Source organism: Pristiophorus japonicus, chromosome 5 (assembly GCF_044704955.1).
Source record: "Pristiophorus japonicus isolate sPriJap1 chromosome 5, sPriJap1.hap1, whole genome shotgun sequence".
In the NCBI taxonomy this organism is placed as follows: Eukaryota; Metazoa; Chordata; class Chondrichthyes; family Pristiophoridae; genus Pristiophorus; species Pristiophorus japonicus.
Window position 1 is genome coordinate 41,655,876 of NC_091981.1, and position 24,494 is coordinate 41,680,369.

A 24,494-nucleotide genomic window follows, 5' to 3' on the forward strand; every position below is an offset into this window, starting at 1 on the left:
AATCAATTAGAGCCCTCGTGAATGGCCGTTAATCCTGCCGAAGTGTGTGGACATGTGCAAATGCGACTTTGGGTGAGCGCAGGATCAGGCTCAGCTGCGTGGGGCTCCCACAGATTTTTTTTAAAAAGCCAGCGGATGACACTCACTGCGTAGGGCTACCCGCAACAAAAGGGACTTGGGTGTCCATGAAACTGTAGCCCAGTAAAGAGTCTGCACCTTCAGTGTCAACCATGGCTTAGTCAGTAGCACTCCCACCTTTGAGTCAGAAAGTTGTGGGTTCAAGTCCCACCCCAGAGACTTGAACACATAATCCAGGCTGATACTTCAGTGCAGTACTGCTGCTGCACTGTTGGAGGTGGCGTCTTTCGGATGGAACATTAAACCGAGATCCCGTCTGCCCTCTCAGGTGGACGTGAAAAATCCCATGACACTATTTCAAAGAACAGCAGGGGAGTTCTGCTCCCCGATGTCCTGGCCAATAATTATTCTTCAACCAACATCACTAAAACACATTATCTTGTTATTATCACATTGCCATTTGTGGATTTTTTGGGCACATAATTAGCTGCTGTGGTGATGTTTGCAGGCTGGAGTATCTAATCCTCTTGATATAGAGGAGAAAATGCATAAAGTAATAGAGAAGAAAAGGATAGCAGAGAATTTAAAAGACTTAAGGCACAGGTCAATAACTTTTTGTTTATAAAATCAGAACATTTTGATTGCTTTATTCATCATTTATTTTTAGGAACATAGGAACAGGTGTAAAATATAAATATAAGTTGTTTTTGTAAGCCATTCAGCACCTCGAGCCTGTTCCAACATTGAATTAGATTATCGCTAATCTGTATTTTAATTCCTACCACCCGCTTTGGTTCAGTAACCCTTAATACCCTTTCCTAACAAAAATCTATCAATCTCAGTTTTGAAATTTTCAATTGAACCCCAGCCTCAACAGTTTTTTGAGGAGAGAGATCCAGATTTTCACTAACCTTTGTGTGAAGAACTGCTTTCTGACATCATCCTTGAACAGCCTAGCCCTAATCTTAAAGTTATGGCCCTTTGTTCTAGACTCCCACCAGCAGAAATCTACACTATCAACTCCTTCAATCATCTTAAACACCTCAATTAGATCACCTCTTAATCTTCTATACTCGAGGGACTACAAGCCTGGTCTGTGCAACCTGTCATCATAATTTAACCCTTTCAACCTCAGTATCATTCTGGCTGCTCCTCCCTTCCTCTTTAGCCGTTCTGTGTTTGGTACTACAGATATTCCCAAGTAGAGGTGTCCCTTGATCAGCTCCAAGCTATTGGGAGGCGTGTGACTGCCTGGATTATTTAGTTACCGATTTTCCCTCCCTCCCCATGCTTAGCCTCTGCTCATTGCCTCTCTCTGGCCAAAGTTGGAGACTCACCGAGGGGACATTTCTTACCATTTAAACCTTGTAAAAAGTAGGGGTGCGATAAAACGGAACATTGTCTAGAAAGTGGGTTTTCAAGTTCAGTTTATGCAAACTAATGGAGGTAATTTCTTCTCTTCAGATAAATATAATGAGTGAACCAGTTGGACGAGAGAGGGACAACAGAACCTGAACACAGCAGAAATAAAACTGACTTTAGAAAGTTTGATGGATGCAGATTAATCTCATTAACTATGCCAGTAAGACTTGAAAGTGAGTACACCCACAGCAGGACTCCTAATTTAGAGGGATCACAAATTCTGCTGGGCCTAAAGATACTGCCAATCTTATCATGGCTAGTGCAACAACCTGCATTTGTATAGCTCTGTTAACATAGTAAAATGTCCCAAGGTGCTTCACAGAAGCAATAACAAATTTTTTTTAACCCTTTGATATTAAGATAGGTATGGTAGGTTTTAAGGGGCATCTGAAAAGAGAGAGAGGTAAAAAGGCGGAAAGGTTTAGGGAGGGACTTACAGAGATGAGAGCTTAGATAGCTGAAGGCACAGCCGCCAATGGTGTGGTGAAGAAATCCGGGGATGTGCGAGAGGCTAGAATTGGAGAAGCGTAAAGATCTCGGGGGGGATGGAGAGCTGGAGGAGGTTACAGAGATAGGGAGAGATGAGGCCATGGAGGGATTTGAAAACAAGGATGAAAATTTTAAAGACAGGGAAAACAGCACATAAAGCACAGTGTGCAAGCACAGTTTTGATCGACTTACCTTCCAGCTCCCCGCAGCCAGGTTCTGTAAGGCTCCCGCCGCCCCCTCAAGGGTATCTGGATTCGAGCATTCTGACAAAAGTGTGAGGTAGGGTTTGACTATTGAGGGATGCCACAGGAGCTGTATACCCTTTGGTGGGCTTGCCGCCTCTGGGAGAGGTCCAACACCATCCCACTAGGAAAGGGAAACAAGGAAGGAAAGAAATTAAATCTCCACGTAAACACACTAATCAAGTAATATGGCAACACATTCTTTATCCAGTACAGAATGCTGGTGATGCCAACGCACACTGCCAATGAATGGCAAAATACCGATTTGTAACCCCAGTTTCCCAGGAGCTGAGCTTTCAGTTCCTACCACAATCTAGGGGCGGAAAACAAACATATGTCCGCTGATTCCCCATTGGGAAGGAGGAGAAATTTAGAGGGCGATTTTTCAGCTTCAAGGAACTGGCTCAAGAGGAGTGCAGGTAAAATCCTGGATGCAGACTGTCTGCCTACCTTTTTGGAGAATACTCCATGACCTAAGGAGACCCAGAGGAAGGTGGTGAAAATTGTTTACATTTCTTAAAAAGACTACCACATCTGTTTTGTAACAGTTTCCCATTTCATATGAACTGTGGTTCCACATGGTTTGCAGCATCTCTGTCAAGACCTTCTGAATGTATTCATTAGATCTCAGCACCCAATCAGAACCAAGAAAGACGCGCACTATTAAAGCTCTTATTTTGTTTTTCTAATTTCTGGTTTCTTCACTGGTTCAGAAGACCAACTTGATCAGTCTTTGAAACCCATGAGTTGAGCACATAGCCAGACCTCCCTTCTTCATATCATTATTGGCATGTATTTGAGTCATTCTCTCAAACCACACTACCAGTGTTACCAAACTCATGTCCCTTCTGCCATCTCCAGCACCACTGGGACTGATAAAACACTTATCAATTTCCACTGACTTCAATGGAAATAAAAATCAGGAACATAGGAACAGGAGTAGGCCATTCAGACCCTTGAGCCTTTTCTGCCATTCATTTAAATCAAATTTGATCTTTAGCTTCACTCAAGTTACCGCCTTGATTCCATGGGCTAGATTTTTCACTTATTTTGCATGCTTAACGCCCACTTAACGTCCATTTTATCGCTGAAATGACATATAACGCCCATATATCACCCATTTAGCCATAAAATGGAAACTGATGGGCATTTTTCAGAAACTTATTGTCGAGCATTACTTTCCCCATGTGCGTAACGCTGGGAAAAAATAATACTGCCTGCCCACGTTTTTTGGGTGTAATCATCAGAATGGGCGAAATCAACGCCGATAATATTGCCCAGCGTTACTTTCCGCATGGAATTAACGCCGAGATTCAATAATACCGTCCGCCCATTTTTTTTTGTCATAAAGATCATATTTGCCGAAACTAGCGGCCATGAGCTTGCCCAGCGTCACTTTCACCACCTTGCACACATATCGCCTACATTATCGCTCACCCAAAAAAAATGCCCAGAAAAAGTGGAATTGTTCTGAATGAATCACAACAGTATGGACACCATGTTCTACATCACATGTCTCATCCTTTAAAAGGCTGCTGTACTTCAACCTTGTGGGAGATCGGATGTACTCTGGAGGTCGTTGGAGTTGATGTGAACATCTGTACAAACATCTTGACCATACTGTGACCGATTGGAATTTAATAGGTGTCTTCGTCGGGACATTCATTGTTTGTGACCAATCGGTGGAAAACAGTGAGCTATTGCAATGGGGCCAGTCCTTTCTCACCCTCTCTTGATGACCAATTACATGTTGCAGACTCAAGATGGCTGAAGGTACGCTCCACAGCATTATGTGCCCAATGTAAGACGTGCCAGACTGATGAGGAGGACCAGACGTTACACCCCCCACAAGTACAGGGAAAAGCAGTCTTACCTCGACTTGCCGTACACCACCTGCCTTCGGGGACTGTGCTTCCTCAAGGAGGTTATCACTGAGGTATACCAGCTCATAAGGGGAGATCTGCAGCCTGCCAGCACCATCAGTACTGCACTGTCCGTTGAGGTCAAAGTCACCACGGCACTGTCGTTCTATGTGTCGGGTTCTTTTCAGGCCTCAGCTGGCGACATTTGCGGTCTGTCTCAGCATGTCACACATTGCTGCATTATTCAGGTCACTGAAGCCCTGTACGCACGCAGGAGAGACTTGATCAGCTTCTCTATGACCAGAGAGGCACGGAGTGAGCGCACTCTAGGATTCTCCAGAATTGCAAACTTCCTCAAGGTGCAGGGAGCAGGGACTGTATGTACAGCGCAATGCAGGCACCTTTTCAGGGCGCAGAGGTTTTCAGGAACTGTAAGGGATTCCACTTCCTGAGTGTCCAACTCGTTGTTGACCACCAACAAATTACAATGGCAGTGAATGCTAAATTTCCGGGCAGCATACATGATGCTCACATGCTGCGTGAGAGCACTGTATCTGACTTGTTTAACAATCAGCCACAAGGTCTGTTATATAGGTATACTTGTATTTACTCTGTAAGCCACCAGAGGGCTCATCCCCAGGACTCCGAAGGGATCCCATAATCCCTTGGGAGCACAGGTATTTAAGGAGGCTTCACAGGTTGGAGAGGCACTCTGGAGACCTGCAATAAAAGACTAAGGTCACACTTTACTTTGAGCTCACAGTGTTCAGTCTGACTCTTTCTCCATACACAAAAACTGGTGATGAGATACAGATAGCAAACCCAAAGATGCAGAGAACAATGGGCATCCTGGAGAAATTCTCGGAGGGAGATGATTGGGAAACTTTTGTTGAGCGACTCGACCAATACTTCGTGGCCAATGAGCTAGATGGGGAAGAGAGCGCTGCCAAATGAAGGGCAATCCTCCTCACTGTCAGTGGGGAACCAACGTATGGCCTCATGAAGAATCTGCTCACTCCAGCGAAACCCACGGAGAAATCGTACGATGATTTGGGCACACTGGTCTGGGAGCATTTGAACCCGAAGGAAAGCGTTCTGATGGCGAGGTACCGGTTCTACACCTACAGAAGGTCTGAAGGCCAGGAAATGGCGAGTTATGTCGCCGATCTAAGACCTCCTGCAGGACATTGCGAATTTGAAGGATAATTGGAGCACATGCTCAGAGACTTTTTCGTATTTGGCATTGGCCACAAAACCATACTTTGCAAATTTTTGACTGTAGAGACCCCAACCTTGAGTAAGGCCATAGCGATAGCCCAGGTATTCATTGCCACCAGTGACAAAACGAAGCAAATCTCTCAGCACACAAGTGCTGCTACAAGTACTGTGAACAAAGTGATGTTTTCTTTGAATCGTAACGTACAGGGCAGGTCACACATACCTGCAGCTACACATCCGCAGACGTCTCAGAGTCCACCATCAAGGGTGATGAATGCAAGGCTATTAACACCTTGTTGGTGCTGCAGGGGTGATCATCGTTTCCATTCATGCTTATACAAAGAGTATGTTTGCAAGGGCTGTGGAACAATGGGACACCTCTAACGAGTGTGCAGGCGAGCTGCAAAGCTTGTTAAACCTGCAAACCACCATGTTGCAGAGGAGGACAGATCCATGGAGGATCACGACGAACCAGAGCCTCAGATCAAGGAGGCAGAGATACATGGGGTGCACACATTCACCACGAATTGTCTCCTGATAATGCTGAATGTTGAACAAAATGGACTCCCGGTGTCAATGGAGCTGGACACGGGCGCGAGCCAGTCCATCATGGGCAAAAAGACTTTCGAAAGGTTGTGGTGCAACAAGGCCTCAAGGCAGTCTTAACTCCAGTTCGCACGAAACTAAGAACTTACAAAAAGAACTGATTCCTGTCGGCAGTGCTACCGTAAAGGTCTTCTACGATGGAGCGGTGCACAAGCTACCACTCTGGGTGGTACCGGGCAATGGTCGCACGCTGCTCGGCAGGAGCTGGCTGGGAAAGATACGCTGGAACTGGGACGATGTCCGAGCGCTATCCCATGCTGACGACACTTCGTGTGCCCAGGTCTTAAACAAATTGCCTTCACTGTTCGAACCAGGTATCTGGAAATTCCAAGAAGCAAAAGTGCAGATCCACTTAATTCTGGGGGCGCGACCCATCCATCACAAGGCGAGAGCAGTACCGTACATGATGAGAGAAAGGGTAGAGATCGAGCTAGACCGGATGCAAAGAGAGGGCACTATTTCCCCGATCGAGTTCAACAAGTGGGCCAGTCCTATCGTCCCAGTCCTCAAGATAGACGGCACCGTCAGAATCTGTGGCGCTTACAAAGTAACTATTAATCGTTTCTCCCTGCAGGACCAATACCCACTACCAAAGGCCGACGACCTCTTTTCAATGCTGGCGGGAGGAAAGACGTTCACGAAGCTGGATCTGACTTCAGCCTACATGACGCAGGAACTGGAGGAATCATCGAAGACCCTCACCTGCATCATGACGCACAAAGGTCATTTTGTTTATAACAGATGCCTGTTTGGAATCCGATCAGCGGTGGCGATATTCCAGAGCCAGAGAAACATGGAAAGTTTACTGAAGTCGGTCCCACACACCGTGGTCTTCCAAGACGACATCTTGGTCACAGGTCGGAATACAGTCAAGCGCCTGCAGAACCTGGAGGAGGTTCTTAGTCGACTCAACTGCGTGGGGCTCAGGTTCAAACGCTCGAAGTGCTTTTTCCTGGCGCCTGAAGTGGAGTTCCTGAAGGAAGATTGCGGCGGACAGCATCAGGCCCACAATGCGAAGACGGAGGCAATCGAGAATGCACCAAGGCCACAGAATGTGACGGAGCTGCGGTCATTTCTGGGACTCCTGAATTACTTTGGTAATGTCTTACCGGATCTCAGTACACTGTTAGAACCACTGCATGTCTTACAACAAAAAGGGGACGAATGGGCTTGGGGCAAAAGCCAAGAAAATGCCTTTGTCAAAGCGAGAAAATTGTTATGCTCAAACAAATTGTTTGTGTTTTATGATCTATGTAAGCGTTTGTACTAGCATGTGATGCGTCGTCATGTGGCGTCGGGTGTGTATTGCAACAAGCTAATGATTTCGGGAAACTGCAACTGGTTGCTTATGCATCCAGGAGTCTGTCTAAGGCTGAGAGAGCCTACAGCATGATTGAGAAAGCAGCGTTAGCGTGTGTCTATGGGGTAAAGAAAATGCTTCAATACCAGTTTGAGCTGAAATTCGAATTGGAAACTGACCATAAGCCCTTACATCCCTGTTCTCCGAGAGTAAAGGGATAAATACCAACGCATCGGCCCGCATCCAGAGATGGGCGCTCACGTTATCTGCATACAACTACGCCATCCGCCACAGGCCAGGCACAAGAAACTGTGCCAATGCTCTCAGTAGGATGCCATTGCCCACCACGGGGGTGGAAAGCCGTTCCAGCGGCGCAAAGATGAAATATCTATACAGGCAGACTGCCTTCTGTGGGGCAATTGAGTAGTAGTTCCCAAGTAGAGCAGAGACACCTTCATCAATGACCTCCACAATACCCACCCAGGCATCGTATTGATGAAAGCGATAGCCAGATCCCACGTGTGGTAGCCCGGTATCGATGCGGACTTAAGAGTGCTGCGTTCACAGATGTAATACATGCTAGCAGTTAAGTAATGTACACCAGGGAGGCGCTGCTAAGTTTATGGTCTTGGCCTTCCAAATGGTGGTCTAGGGTACACATCGACTATGCAGGCCCATACTTGGGTAAAATGTTCTTTGTGGTTGTAGACGCGTACTCCATGTGGATTGAATGTGAGATAATGTCGGCTAGCAGTCTGCTGCCACTACTGAAAGCCTGCGGGCCATGTTTGCCACACACGGCCTACCCGATGTCCCGGTGAGTGACAACGGGCCATGTTTTACCAGTGCTGAGTTCAAAGAATTCATGACCCGTAACGAGATCAAACATGTCACATCTGCCCCGTTTAAACCAGCATCCAATGGTCAGGCAGAGAGAGCAGTGCAAACCATCAAGCAAGGCTTGAAGAGGGTAACTGAAGGCTCACTACTGACTTGCCTATCCCGAGTCCTGCTTAGCTACTGCATAAGACCCCACTCGCTCACTGGGATCCCACCTACTGAACTGCTCATGAAAAGAGCACTTAAGTCAAGGCTCTCGTTAGTTCACCCTGATCTACATGAACAGGTAGAGCAGGCGGCTTCAACAAAGTGCATGCCATGATAGTGCAAATGTGTCACGCAAGATTAAAATCAATGATCCTGTATTTGTAATAAATTATGGACAAGGTCCCAAGTGGCTTCCCAGCACCGTTGTGGCCAAAGAGGGGAGCAGGGTGTTTCGGGTCAAACTTTCAAATGGACTCATTCACCGGAAACACTTGGACCAAATGAAACCCAGATTCACAGACTATCCTGAGCAACCCACCTTGGACCCCACCTTTTTTGATCCCCCAACATACACACCAGTGGCAACCGGCACCACGGTTGACCACGAAGCAGAACCCATCATCCACAGCAGCCCAGCAGGGCCCAACACACCAGGCAGCCCAGCAAGGCCAGCTGCACAGCAGCCCAGCGAGGGCCCAGCAAATGATTCAACAACACCAGCTTTCACACCGAGACAATTAACCAGGGCAAGAAGGGCCCCAGATCGACTCACATTGTAAATAGTTACACTATTGACTTTGGCGGGGGAGTGTTGTTACATATGTATACTGGTATTCACTCTGTACAGCCACCAGCGGGCTCATCCCCTGGAGTCTCAAGGGATCCTATAACCCCTTGGGAGCATAGGTATTTAAGGAGGCTTCACAGGTTGCAGAGGCACTCTGGAGACCTGCAATAAAAAAAACTAAGGTCACACTTTACTTTGAGCTCACAGTGTTCAGTCTGACTCTTTCTCCATACACAAGGTCAATGCTGGATGCTTGGTGACAAAGGATGTGGCCTCGCCACCTGGCTGATGACCCCCCTGCGTGACACCCACACCGAAGCCTAGAGGCAATACAACAAGAGTCACAGAATAACTTGCAATATCGTGGAGAAAACTACTGGAGTGCTTAAGCAGCGCTTTCGATGCCTGGACCACTCAGGAGGTGAGCTCCAATACCACTCTGAGCAAGTAGCTCAATTCGTGGTGGTGTGCTCCATGCTGCACAACTTGGCTATCAGGAGGGGACAAAAATTACCTGATGAGTCTGACAGTCTGCCTCACCAGAGAGAGGAAGAGGAGGATGAGGAAGCGGAGCTGACATCTGCCCAGACAATCAGGCTGATGCTGAAGCCATGCCCCCGCCCCCCTGTAGACTGCATGAAAGGGCCCATGGTGTCATGATAGCTGCAAGAGCCTTACGTTAGGGGCTCATCAATGAGCGCTTTGCCTGAAAGAACATTGGTGTTATTTACACACTGACACACTGCTGGGTGAGCAGGTCATACATCAATGGTAGACATCACCTTGGTGACCATTAAAGTTTAAGTTGATTGAAGTTAAGTGTAATTATACCCTTTGATGTTAAGAAATCACCAGCGTGTAACAAAGTTTTGTTAAATAAAAAACAATTAAACCGAACAGTTGTCTGAAATCATCAGTATTTCTGTAAAAACTAACCCTTCCAGCCCCGCTTCTCCTCCCCACCTCTACCCCTTCCCCTTCCCCTCCTGACTCCAAGCCGCCTGGCCGAGGAGCTCCTCAGGTGATGCTTCATTGTGGGGAGGTGGGGGATAACGGCCGAGCCGCTGCTTAGACGAATACGGGAGAGGATTGTCCCAAGGTGGGAACGTGCTATGAGCCAGAAGCAAGATGTTGCTCCTGGCTCTCATGTATGATTGGCAATGGGGGTGCGGTACCTTGGGGTGCAGTGCCGTGCTCCAGGACTACTGGGAGCCCTCTGCCATCAGTGTTCCTGGCTACCAGTTCCAGAGCCTCCACCATCCCTTCCATGTTATTTATTATTTGTTGGACAAAAACTCGGTGCCAACTATGTTCTTGGTGCTTAGTAGGCTTTTTGCTGTTGGTGAATCTCCCTTGTGCCTCCCACAACAGCCAAACAAGCACACACCACAGCCACACAGGCCTTCAGTCCTTCTCAGCTCCCTCTCTCTCTGTCTCCTCTTCTGCGCATGTCATGACGACCCTTGACCTCCTGAATCACGGGATTCGAGCCATGCCATGCCGTTGCTAAGGACAGCGACACTTTATGGCAGAAGGTTAGCGAGATTTAACGCTACTGCCCATTTCATATGGCTCGGTAACACCCAATTTAAAAAATGGAGACTAGGTGCTTTGAGAATGGGCGAGAAGCCGGCGATCTGAAAACCCATTTTTACCGCCTACGCCAGAAATAACGCCCATTTTTGGGCGATCTGTACAAAAGTGTAAAATCTAGCCCCATATCCTTTAATTCCCTTACCTAATAAAAATTTATCAATCTCAGTTCTGAAGCTTTCAACTGACCTCCAGCCTCAACAGCTATTTGGGAGAGAGAATTCCAGATTTCAACTATGTACGAAGAAGTGCTTCCTGACATCACTCCCTAACAGCCTAGCTCTACAGAAATGTAAAATGGGCTGCTGATTCGCTGTCACACGTTTTACACTGTCACACAAAGTCAAAGCCCAGTGAGTGTGATAATCAGCATGCTCAGCATCCCCTTCGACAATGTGATTTGTACATTTGCTTATGAAACGGACACTAACTCACTAATGACTACCTCGCCTGTGAGTTCTCTCATCAGCCTTCCTTGTAGAAACAAACAGCACATCTCAGTGAAGTACTGAGTATCGCCCACTCACATTTAATTTTTTTAATGCGATGGGGATTTACTTTACAGGAACATTTTCACTGATAAATTCATCAGCACACCACATTCTTGTGCGTCTTTATCTTCCTGTCTGTACAGACAATAGAAGATGTATTAAAAAGAGACTCTATTCAGACACAGAACTCCGAGGAATATGAATAGTGCTCCAATACAATGCAGTCTAGTATATGAAGATGTATATTAGCTCTTATGAGTCCTTACGAGAGAAGTTCCTCATCTTCACTTTGCTATTGCTTATCGAAATATTGAGCTGGGGGATAAGGTTTTCCTCATGGGGAAAGTGAGGCAGAGAGAGGCAACGTCAAACTGCTCTGGTAACATGTTGCTGGATTAAGAGCACCATAAGCAGGGATGACAATTCAGCTCCTATACCTCTTGCCATAAAACTCAGTATTCCATTCATTTTGTTTTAGCCTTACCCACTTGAGGTGCTGCTTTTAATGCCTTGTGAACCTGACCCCCCACCCCCAAATCCTATTGCTTTTCCTTATCAGACAACTTTCCCCCATTTAAAGTATAATTTTTAAAAATAAAAATACACCACCTGACACTGAATTCTGATCACTTTATGTGAGAAGAGGAACTTCCAAGATCTCAGGCTCTAATTTGCCTTTCACTAATTTGAACAAAGTGTTCTCATCTCACAATTTAGTTCTTAGTTGTTCAAGGTCCATGTGATCTCCTGGACTGGTTTCCGTGGCCTGAGGAGTTCCGAGAGAAATTCTCCAGTGTATCTCTTCCCTTATTGGCCCTGGGTTTTCCTCAGCCCAGTATTTATTGCCCATGCCTAGTTGCCCTGAGAAGATGGCGATGGGCCTACTTCTTGAACCACTGCAGTTTGTTACAACTGAGGGGCTTGCTAGACCACTTCAGCGGGCAGTTAAGAGTCAACCACGTAGACGTGGGACTGGATTCACATATAGGCCAGACTGGGTAAAGATGGCAGGTTTCCTTCCTTGAAGAGCATTAGTGAATCAGATGGGTTTTTAATGACAAACCTCCATGGTTACTTGTGTGATAAAATGTACCCCATTGCAGAATATTGCTTCCCTTTTTGGCCCAGGGTTTTTCTCTTTTTTTTTGTTGCCTCTCCCAGGAGATTACATGGCTGCAAGTTATGGTGGTTGGGGCGGTGGGGGGTGGGGGCGGGGATGGGTGGTAGGAAGTATCTGGTTATGATGCTGCAGCCATCATGGGTGCAGGGTTGGCTTGATGGACCAGTCTTTCCCTGCCTGTCATTTACCCTTTCCATAGTGCACTGACCTACACAAGAAAGATGCAAAGGGAAAATAAGGCAAAGCGAGGAAAAATCGGGGATGCTTGTTCAGTTTTGTTTTGGCTGCTGAGACTTCCTTCTGCATAAGCCACACTGTTGGTATCTCAGTTGCACATCACTAGCGACAGTGACAAATGGTTAAAGAGAAAAACAATCTCTGGCTCCTCTCTGCTGTGAGCAGAGTGTGAAGTCACCCGTGTAGCTGTAAAGTTCCTCTCACTACATTCTGCCAGCGCTGCTACAGAAAGAAGAGCGATTAATAAAAACACAAGGTATGAATGTGTAAAAGTTCACCTCTCAAGGCCACGCAGAGACTCAGATGTGACTGTGGGCCATTGCTGCCATATGTCACACGTGAAGAAACGGCAGACCTTTTCTCAGATAGTAAATTGCCTTCGACCTTTATCTAAAATTTCCAATCACCTTTCTGAAATTTCTTTTCAAAAGACAACTTAACCATCTGGGAAAAAAAATGCATTTTCATGGGGCATGAAATTAAATTTCCTATCGGAGTGTGCGAGGAGGGATTGGCTATGCCAATCTGTTTAAAATCTTAAACTATTAGTGAAACTTTCGTGCAAGCTCATGTGAATAATGACTCCCAAACTGTCTTTCTTAATGGCTGGCGCAATTCCGATTCTTGGGCCATGGGTTTTGAGTCCAAAGCAAGTGACATGGTAACCTGGGAATGGCGGATTTCTGTTTCACTGCCTTAGATTTGGCACTTTGATCTGCTAATTCATTCCTTCCAGTACAGCTTTCATGTATTCATTACTTTGTATGGCCAGTCATTCTTACATGTGGAACATTATAGTAGTACTGGAGTTATACATGTAAACAATAGCCCTGAGCTCAACCATTTATGCATAAAACAAAAGATCAGAACTTGCATTTATATCGCACTTTCATATCTTTAAAAAATTCATACTCGGGATGTGGGCATCGCTGGCAAGGCCAGTATTTACTGTCCATCCTTAGTTGCCCTGAGAAAGTGGTGGTGGGCCATCTTCTTGAACTGTTGGTAATGGTTTGATACAACTGAATGGTTTGTTAGGCCACTTCAGAGGGTAGTTAAGAGTCAACCACGTTGGAGTGAGACTGGAGTCACATACAGACCAAACTGGGTAAGGACGGCAGGTTTCCTTCCCTAAAGGACATTAGTGAACCAGCTGGGTTTCTATGACAAAACAACTTTCATGGTCACTTTTAATGATACTCGCTTTTCAGTTCCAGATTTTAAAAAACTGAATTCAAGTTCCCAAACTGCTACAGTGGGTTTTAAACTCATATTCTTTGGATTATTAGTCCAGTAACAGAACCACTGCATAACCATACCGCCAAGTGACCTCAGGTAAGCTGTTAAAAAATAATTACCTGAATGCAGAGCTCCCAGAGGAGGAGTCTCAAGGGTGGACCTTGGGCCTACGCGTTCTGGCACAGCGATGGTTCCCAACTTTTAGGCCAAGAATTTCATGACCTTGTTTCACTAACTCAGTTACAGCATCATAAAATCCCAATAGATTTATGAAACAAAACCTGCTTTTCATGGGCCCTTTTGACATTCATTATTATTTTCAGTCTTGTTAGATAATCTTTTGAGATAATTGTTTCTTGTACGATAGTCATCTTTTCTTTTTCAATGACTGATTTCAAACTAAGAGGCTGACAGCTCTCAGATTATTGCCCCTGTCCGTTCTTGAAGCCGGAATCACATTCATTCTTTTCCGTAATTCTGATACTGTATTAGCTTTTGGACTGCTGGTAGACCCAATGAAGCCAAGACACTGTCTCGTCAAGAGACTCACTCAGAGTAACAAAGCTGTTGCTAATAGGTTTCTCACTGGAATATTCACCTCTACTAGTAAATTAAATACGAACAAAAATATATTAAACTCAAATAGAAACACTGACTTTTACTTGCTCAGTTTCCATTTTTCAGCTGTAGCATAGTAGTAGCACACTTGCTTGTGCAGGGTTGACAACTCTAGTTTGACATATTCCTGGAGATTTGATCATGTGACAATTGGTCACGTGGCATTCAATCACATGACACCGCTCACAACAACATAAGAAATAGGAGCCGGAGTAGCCCATATGGTCCCTTGAGCCTGCTCCGCTACTCAACAAGACCTGTGTGGGAATACTGGAGGAGCAGCGGGCAGTTAAAAGAGCAGCAGCCCAGCCCCGACCTGTGAGGGAACAACAACGGCGAGCAAATAAAGCAGTGAGCAGCCAGTCACCGCAGGGAGCAGTGCGAGCAGGTAAGAGAGGGTGACAAAGGAGAACAGGGCGACTACATTCGACGTCACAGGAAGGCAGTGAAGTGATTGGTTGGTGAGTTTTTCTCTCTCTTTTCTTGCTTTAAATTAAGGGCTGGGATTAATAACTAAAACAAAATCTAATTAATTAATTACATTATAGATGGCAGGGCAGGTAATGAGTCACTGCTGCAACATGTGGAAGCTGGCGGACACCATTGAGGTCCACAGCGACCACATCTGCAGCAAGTGTCTGCAGCTCGAGGAACTTTGGCTCCGCGTTGATGAGCTGGAATCCGAGCTGCAGACACTGTGACACATCAGGGAGAGGGAGAGTTACATGGACGCCGAGATCCAGGAGCTTGTCACACCAATTAGATTAATTAATTCAAATTCAATCCGTGGTCAGGGCCAGGAGAGTGTGACTGCGAATAAGGAAGGTATGGGGACTCAGGATAGAGTAATGGAGGAGCCTCAGCCCTTGCTCTTGTCCAACAGGTTCGAGACTCTTACTCCCTGTGTGGACGAGAGCAGGGACTGCAGGATAGAAACATAGAAACATAGAAAATAGGTGCAGGAGTAGACCATTCGGCCCTTCTAGCCTGCACCGCCATTCAATGAGTTCATGGCTGAACATTCAACTTCAGTACCCCATTCCTGCTTTCTCGCCATACCCCTTGATCCCCCTAGCAGTAAGGACCTCATCTAACTCCTTTTTGAATATATTTAGTGAATTGGCCTCAACAACTTTCTGTGGTAGAGAATTCCACAGGTTCACCACTCTCTGGGTGAAGAAGTTCCTCCGCATCTCGGTCCTAAATGGCTTACCCCTTATCCTTAGACTGTGACCCCTGGTTCTGGACTTCCCCAACATTGGGAACATTCTTCCTGCATCTAACCTGTCTAACCCCGTCAGAATTTTATATGTTTCTATGAGGTCCCCTCTCATTCTTCTGAACTCCAGTGAATACAAGCCCAGTTGATCCAGTCTTTCTTGATAGGTCAGTCCCGCCATCCCGGGAATCAGTCTGGTGAACCTTCGCTGCACTCCCTCAATAGCAAGAATGTCCTTCCTCAGGTTAGGAGACCAAAACTGTACACAATACTCCAGGTGTGGCCTCACCAATGCCCTGTACAACTGTAGCAACACCTCCCTGCCCCTGTACTCAAATCCCCTTGCTATGAAGGCCAACATGCCATTTGCTTTCTTAACCGCCTGCTGCACCTGCATGCCAACCTTCAATGACTGATGTACCATGACACCCAGGTCTCTTTGCACCTCCCCTTTTCCTAATCTGTCACCATTCAGATAATAGTCTGTCTCTCTGTTTTTACCACCAAAGTGGATAACCTCACATTTATCCACATTATACTTCATCTGCCATGCATTTGCCCACTCACCTAACCTATCCAAGTCGCTCTGCAGCCTCACAGCATCCTCCTCGCAGCTCACACTGCCACCCAACTTAGTGTCATCCGCAAATTTGGAGATACTACATTTAATCCCCTCATCTAAATCATTAATGTACAGTGTAAACAGCTGGGGCCCCAGCACAGAACCTTGCGGTACCCCACTAGTCACTGCCTGCCATTCTGAAAAGTACCCATTTACTCCTACTCTTTGCTTCCTGTCTGACAACCAGTTCTCAATCCATGTCAGTACACTACCCCCAATCCCATGTGCTCTAACTTTGCACATCAATCTCTTGTGTGGGACCTTGTCGAACGCCTTCTGAAAGTCCAAATATACCACATCAACTGGTTCTCCCTTATCCACTCTACTGGAAACATCCTCAAAAAATTCCAGAAGATTTGTCAAGCATGATTTCCCTTTCACAAATCCATGCTGACTTGGACCTATCATGTCACCTCTTTCCAAATGCACTGCTATGACATCCTTAATAATTGATTCCATCATTTTACCCACTACCGATGTCAGGCTGACCGGTCTATAATTCCCTGTTTTCTCTCTCCCTCCTTTTTTAAAAAGTGGGGTTACATTGGCTACCCTCCACTCCATAGGAACTGATCCAGAGTCAATGGAATGTTGGAAAATGACTGTCAACGCATCCACTATTTCCAAGGCCACCTCCTTAAGTACTCTGGGATGCAGTCCATCAGGCCCTGGGGATTTATCGGCCTTCAATCCCATCAATTTCCCCAACACAATTTCCCGGCTAATAAGGATTTCCCTCAGTTCCTCCTCCTTACTAGACCCCCCGACCCCTTTTATAACCGGAAGGTTGTTCGTGTCCTCCTTGAAACTGACCACAGCACCGTGGTACAGGGGGCCATTCAAGTGGGGGCGAGTAAAAAGAAATGTTGTAGTGATAGGGGACAGTATCATAGGGGGATAGATACTGTTCTCTGCAGCCGAGAGCATGAGTCCCGAAGGCTGTGTTGCCTGCCCGGTGCCAGGGTTAAGGACATCTCCTCTGGGCTGGAGAGGAACTTGGAATGGGAGGGGAAAGATCCAGTTGTCATGGTCCACGTGGGTACCAATGACATAGATAGGACAAACAAAGAGGTTCTGCAAAAGGATTATGAGCAGCTAGGGGCTAAATTAAAAAGCAGAACTACAAAAATAATCATCTCTGAATTACTATGTAAGCAATGAGCAAATTTGCATAAGGTAAATAAGATCAGAGATAAACACGTGGCTCAAAGACTGGTGTGGGAGAAATGGGTTTTAGTTCGTGGGACACTGGCACCAGTACTGGGGTAAGAGGGAGCTGTTCCGTTGGGATGGGCTCCACTTAAACCGTGCTGGGACTAGGGTCCTGGCGAATCAAATAACTAGGGCTGTAGAGAGGGTTTGAAACTAATTAGTCGGGGGGTGGAAGGATTCAGGTGAGTGAAAATTTAAAAAGGCAAAGAATGAGAAGGCAATAGAGCAGGGTAGCACTGGGGGAAATGAAAACCAGAGCATGCCAGAAAGGGACAGATTGTATAAACATAAAGGTGGATCAGAAAGTGGGGTCAAAGCAGGAAAAAAATGGTTAACATTTTTTTTAAAGCTCTTTATCTGCAGCATTCGTAACAAAATAGATGAGTTGACAGCATAAATAAATACAAATGGGTATGATCTGATAGCCATTACAGAGACGTGGTTGCAAGGTGACCAAGACTGGGAACTAAGTATTTTAAGGTATTTGACAATTTGGAAGGACAGACAGAAAGGAAAAGGAGGTGGGGTAGTTCTGTTAATAATGGATGAGATCAGTGCATTAGTGAGAAACCATATTGGCTCAGAAGATCAAGGTGTTGAATCAGTTTGAGCGGAGATAAGGAATAATAGGGGTAAAAAGTCGCTGGTGGGCGTAGTCTATAGGCCCCCCAACAGTAGCTACACTGTTGGACGGAGTATAAAGCAAGAAATAATGGAGGTTTGTAAAAAAGGAATGACAATAAGCATCGGCGATTTTAACCTTCATATTGATTGGACAAAGCAAATTGGCCAGAGTAGCCTTGAGGAAGAGTTCATAGAGTGTACCGGGATAGTTTCCTTGAACAGTACGTTGCGGAAGCAACCAGGGAGCAGGCTATCTTAGATCAGGTACTGTGTAATGAGACAGGATTAATAAACAATCTCATAGCAAAGGAACCTCTCGGAATGAGTGACCATAGCATGGTTGAATTTCAAATTCAGTTGGAGGGTGAGAACGTCCTAAATGGCTGATCTCTAATCTTGAGACTCTGACCCCTAGCTTTAGACTCTCCAGCCATGGGAAACAACCTCTCAGCATCTACCCTGTGAAGGCCTTTAGAGTTTTATACATTTCAATGAAATTAAGTCTCATTCTTCTGATCTCCAGAGAATATAGGCCCAGTCTATTCTCATAGGACACCCCTCCCATCACAAGAATTAATCTAGTGAACTGTTGTTGAACCCCCTCTAAGGCAAGTATATCCTTTCTTGGGTAAGGAGACCAAAACTGTTCACAGGTGTGGTCTCATCAAAGCCCTATATGATTGCAGCAAGCCTTCCTTACTCTTATGCTGCAACCCCGTTGCAATAAAGGCTAACATTCTATTTCCCTTCCTAATTGCTTGCTGTACCTGCACATTAATATTGTTATTTGTGACAAGGACACCCAAATCCCTATAATGCCAACATTTACTAGTCTCTCATCTTTTAAAAAATATTCTGCTTTTCCATTCTTTCCACCAAAGTGGATAATTTCACACTTCCCCACATTATACTCCATCTGCCACTTCTGGTTCAATAACTTAACCGGTCTATATCCCTTTTCAGCCTCTTTAGATCCTCCTCACTGCTTACTTTCCCATCGAGCTTGCCATCATCAGCAAACTTGGAGAGATTACACTTAGTCCCCTCATCTAAATAATTGATATAGATTGTATATAGCTGAGGCCCAAATACTGATCCTTGTGGCACTCTATTGATTACATGCTTAATCACATGACATTTGATCACATGACATTTCCCCACTGTTTGCAAATGTTATTGCATTTACTTTAGTTGAGTGTCTCAAGCCCCAAATAAAATATTTGACGTTTTGTTTTGTAGTGAGATGAATAACACAATTTATAAATCAAAGAAAGAACGCAAAAAAAAATTAAAGGTTACTACTGTGATGTTTCTACAGTATCGATCAAAATAAGAAACACCAAATAAATTCCACTGATTCACAAAAACATCATTGATTTAAGTAACTTCGAACTAAAGATTTTGTACAATTTTTTTGACTTTTTACAATACACACTATACAAGTTAAAAAATAATAAATAAAATCAAACCTAATTTAACTCACCTCAGTGTTGCTTTCGCGGCTGGGTCCACCACCGGCCACGGGGGACCTTCTGGTGTGTCGCCACAGCACCGACCTGAGCTCCCTCAGATTGGTGGTGGTGGTATTGTGCCACCCTTGGTGAGTTACTCAGGCTCCTCGGGCCAGGATACAGATGATGGCTCCTTCCGGCTCGCAGCATTCCTGACCCCAGACCTGTCACTCTGCCAGTGCCTCCACACATGGCCTCGCCCGAGCCAAGCCAGACTGAACCGTCCCAGGAGGGTGTTGACCAATCTCCAGCCGGCCCTTCCATGCCAAAAGCTGCTTGAGGACATCCTAGAAGGGTATCTGCAGCTTTCACACAGGGAAGACAGCAGCCTTCCCAGAACCATGAGTCAGCCTAAAGGGGAAACACTGAGGCAGTCGCAGGTTAGGCCCATGAAAGAGGGGTTATGAGGAAATGCACAAGGGTGGTAAATGATGTCTATATGTTATTTTTCTGCACTATTTATTGTTCTGGTAGTTGTTTGTAGCTATATTGATGATGTATTAAATCTTTATTTTTCGCACCTATATCTGGACTGCTGAATAATGTGAGGTGAGCATCATCATCATCATAGGCAGTCCCTCAGAGTTGGGGATGACTTGCTTCCACTCTAAAAAGTGAGTTCTCAGGTGACTGAAGAGTCCAATGCGGGATCTACAGTCGCTGTCACAGGTGGGGCAAACAGTAGTTGAAGGAAAGAGTAGTTGGGGAGCCTGGGTTGATGCACGCTCCTTCCACTGTCTGAATGCTCTCGCCGACGAGACTCGAGTTGCTCAGCGCCCTCTAGGATGCTCTTCCTCCACTTTGGGCGGTCGTGGGTCAGGGATTCCCAGGTGCCGGTGGGGATGTTGCACTTTATCAAGGAGGCTTTGAGGGTGTCCTTGAAACGTCTCCTCTGCCCACCTGGGGCTCACTTGCCCTGTTGAGAAGAGTGCTTGCTTTGGGCATGCGGATGATGTGGTCCGCCCAGCGGAGCTGATCGAGCGTGGTCAGTGCTTCGATGCTGGGGATGTTGGCCTGGGCGAGAACACCGACGTTGGTGCGTCTGTCGTCCCAATGGATTTGCAGGATCTTGCGGAGGCAACATTGGTGGTATTTCTCCAGTGCTTTGAGGTGTTTGTTGTATATAGTCCATGTCTCTGAGCAATACAGGAAGGCGGGTGTCACTACTGCCTTGTAGATTATAAGCTTTGTGCCAGATTTGAGGTCCTGGTCTTCAAACACTCTCTTCCTCAGGTGACTGAAGGCTGCGCTGGCACACTGAAGGTGGTGTTGGACCTTGTCATCGATGCCTGCCCTTATTGACAGTAGGTTCCTGAGGTATGGAAAATGGTCCACATTGTCCAAGGCCTCACTGTGATTTTGATAACCGGGGGGGGGCAGTGCTGTGTGGCAGGGTCAGGTTGGTAGATGACCTTTGTCTTACGGATGTTCTGACGGGATTGGACAGGATAGATGCAGGAACAATGTTCCCGATGTTGGGGAAGTCCAGAACCAGGGTTCACAGTCTAAGGATATGGGGTAAGCCATTTAGGACCAAGATGAGGAGAAACTTCTTCACTCAGAGAATTGTGCATCTGTGGAATTCTCTACCACAGAAAGTTGTTGAGGCCAGTTCATTAGATATATTCAAAATGGAGTTAGATGTGGCCATTACGGCTAAAGGGATAAAAGGGTATGGAGAGAAAGCAGGAATGGGGTACTGAAGTTGCATGATCAGCCATGATCATATTGGATGGTGGTGCAGGCTCGAAGGGCCGAATGGCCTACTCCTGCACCTATCATCTATGTTTCTATGTTTACTGTAAGTACTGTAAGAATGCTTTCATACGCCTCGGTGAAGGTGTTGACGATGGCTTGAAGTTTGGTCTCCGAGTGTGTGCAGACGCAAGCTTCGTCTGCATACTGTAGTTCGCTGACAGAGGATGGGACAACCTTGGATCTCTCCCTCTCTCACCCTCTCTCCCCCTCCCTTGCCCTCCCTCTTCCTTTCCCCTTCTCCCTCTTTCCCTTCCCTTGAGAGGGATTCTGTGCTGAACTCCTCCGTTCCATTGAAGAGGCTCCTGGACTTGTTGCTGAGCAATACGGAGATGGCTCCGGGATCTCGCCCCATCCGGAGCTCGCTGATCTCCCCCAGATGTTCTGTTCCTGGATTTCTCTGAGAGGTCGACTCAGCTGTTATTACTTCGAGGACTCTGGGGAGCTTCCGACCCATCCTCAGGTTTGGGTCTTAGCTTCTTGTCTCTCTCCACTCCCACGGCTCCGAGATCTCTGCCACTCTGCACCGGCCCTAAAAGCTGGCAGGGGCACCATCACCATCAGAAAGGGCCGGCTTCTTCACGCTGAAAATGGGTCCTGGGGCGGAGCGGCAGTAGTGCGCACTTTTAGCGCGTCACCAGTGCCACAAACCCAACACCGCCTCGAGAGTCGGCAGTGTCCCACACCGCTGCAAGACCTCCCGGGCCGAATTTGCGTCGGGGCGGCTAATTGAACGCAAAGTGACGGCCATTCGATTTTGATGAACAGCTGCTGCTAACGGGCACTAATGGCCCTTCCCGGAACCCTGAATTTTGGGGCCCTTATGTACTTGCCCATTGCCTCCTAAGCCCCACTGTCTATTTTGGAGGTGGGATCCACTTTGAAGTTCTGTTTGGTTGAGAACTATCTCTTATTTGTTTATTTATCCATCGCAAGGCTAGGGGGGCAAAATTGCCCTCCTCTTCAAACGGGGCGGATAATTCGAATTAATTGATTATTCTCCGCCCGAATCTGTGGGGCGGAGAATAAAGGGATTTTTCCGCAAACGTTTGAAATTTGTAGCGGTGGTGTTTGGGGCGGCTGAGGGGGCGGAAATGTATCATGAACGGGACGGAAGGCAGGCAGTGCCATCAGCGCCGCATTGAGCATGTCAGCGCGATGCAGACATGCCACGTTGCACTGATGCGTAGCAACATCACACCCCTTCAGTTAAAGGGGAGGGCCACTGTGAGCTCTGCAGCCACTTGAGTGGCACCCAGTGGGCCACTAGGGAGGTCTTCAGGCAGGCCACCTGTGGCCGCCTTCAGAGTTGGCCGACAATTAAAGTAAAATGGCGGCCGCGGTGGAGGACCCTCCCCTTTAAGGGCGGATGTGCTCGCAGGGCGGAAAGGAGTTGACGCCGGGCAGTAAGGGGTCGGCGTGTGCCCGACGGGGCATCACATCCGGGCGGGCCAGAAACCCGTTTCCGTCGCCCTCAGGCCAGGGGCAATATCGGAAGAGTCGGCCCATTTGCCTGCCCCCAGTCAGAAAGACCTTACCGCCCTGGTAGTGGACATTAAAGAGGGGGCAATTTTGGCCCCTAGATGTCTGGAGCATCTGTTGCACTGTAGAGATGACCAAGGGGGGGTCAACCTTTGATGTGATTTTCTCACGTTAAATAGGGACCTATTGCTGGATGAGCGACCTTGTCTGTGGCAGTAACGGCCTCATGACTCCCATAAGATATCCTCGCTCAGGGTTCACCACAAGTTAAAAGGAATCCCAAGGTTTGAGGTAGTCTTCTGGCACTCTTACTTTATTGGATTTGCTCCATTTGGGTCCGATGCTGTGTGAACCATCAATGGCTCCGATTTCCACGTTCTTTGAGAAGCTGTTCTCTGTTACTTACCTCAAGGTATCCCCTGACAACTTGTTTACAGGCTTGGCAACACCAGTAGACTCCTCTGCTGTGAATACTGATGAGTGCTTATTTCAAAGACTTGACGCACAGCTGCTGTTCCATCTCCAGACTTCTCTCTCACCTTTAACAAGCCACATTTATTCTTCAGTGTTTTCCCTGTCTTGAACACACCCGGATGTTCCCTAATTAATACTATAATCTGTTTTTCCATTTTACTTATTGTCCCGACAGTCTTTTACAAAGACTCAGTTTATTTTTATTCATCTTCCAATTTCCTTTCCTGAATCCCTACATGACACAATAACAACTTGCGTTTATATAGCCCTTTAACATAATCCCTATACAACGTTCCAAGGTGTTTCAAAGGAACGTTAATTTGACATGAGCTACATAAGGAGATATTAGGACAGGGGATCAATAAGCTTCAAAGAGATAGATTTTAAGGAGCATCTTAAAGGAGGAGAGAGAGGTGGCGAGATTTCAGGAGGGAATTCCAGACCTTATGCCCTAAAAAGCTTAAGGCACGGCTACGAATGGTGAGGCAAAGGAAATCGGGGCTGCACAAGAGGCCAGAATTGGAGGAACACAAAGTTCTCAGAGGGTTGTGGGACTAGAGGAGGTTACAGAGATAGGGAGAGGTGAGGCCATGCAGAGATTTGAAAACAAGAATGAACATTTTAAATCGAGGCATTGCTGAACCGGGAGGAAACGTAAGCTCGCGAGCACAGGGGTGATTGATGAATGAAACTTGGCGTGAGTTAGGATACGCACTATAAAGTTTGATTTTTATTTTATTTTATTTTTATGTGTGCTAGTTTATCTTTGAAAGCATTCTATTTTCCTCGGGTTTATTTGCTTCTTCTTGTGTACTTTCTGGGGCAACACAAGGCTAAAGTCAGATTTAATAGGAGTTTTAAAATTCGGAAAGTTTGTGACAGGGGAACTAATAGACTATTTTTTCCGGCTGGCTAATCAGTGACGGGGTGTCATGAATGTAAAATTGTCATTAAGAGAGTGAGAGGAAAGATTAGGAGAAATCTCTCCATGCGGAGAGTTGTTTGAGCCACAGCGTGTCGTTGAGGCTGAGGAAAGAGCAGATAAACTGAAGCACAGGAAGATACAGGACCATGGGACAGAGCAGGACAGTGGGATTTGTACTGGAGTGCTCCATCAAAGAGCCATCACAGACACGACAGGTTAAATGTTCTTCTTCTCCACCATAAGTTTCCAATATTTATCTCTAAAAAATCACTAAAACAGATTATCCGGTCATTATCACATTGCTTTTAGTGGGGCCATGCTGTGCACAAATTGGTTGCTGCGGTTCCCATATTACAGCAGGGACTATACTTCAAAAATGTATTTAATTAGCTGCAAAGCACTTCAGGACATCTCGAGGTTGTGACAGACGTTATATAGAAACATAGAAAATAAGTGCAGGAGTAGGCCATTCAGCCCTTCGAGCCTGCACCACCATTCAATAAGATCATGGCTGATCATTCCTTCAGTACCCCTTTCCTG

The 24,494-nt window shown here is 46.3% G+C and overlaps 1 protein-coding gene across 3 annotated transcripts in view; it reads right to left on the reverse strand.

Moving 5' to 3' along the window:
• The window catches only part of LOC139264313 (catenin delta-2-like), a 1,401,072-nt gene that overhangs the window by 97,662 nt on the left and 1,278,916 nt on the right, over positions 1–24,494 (reverse strand). For all 3 annotated transcript variants that reach the window (XM_070880575.1, XM_070880576.1, XM_070880577.1), the window contains one exon: positions 2,182–2,355. In XM_070880575.1, coding sequence (XP_070736676.1) covers positions 2,182–2,355 — 174 coding nt within the window. The remainder of the gene's footprint in view (positions 1–2,181; positions 2,356–24,494) is intronic.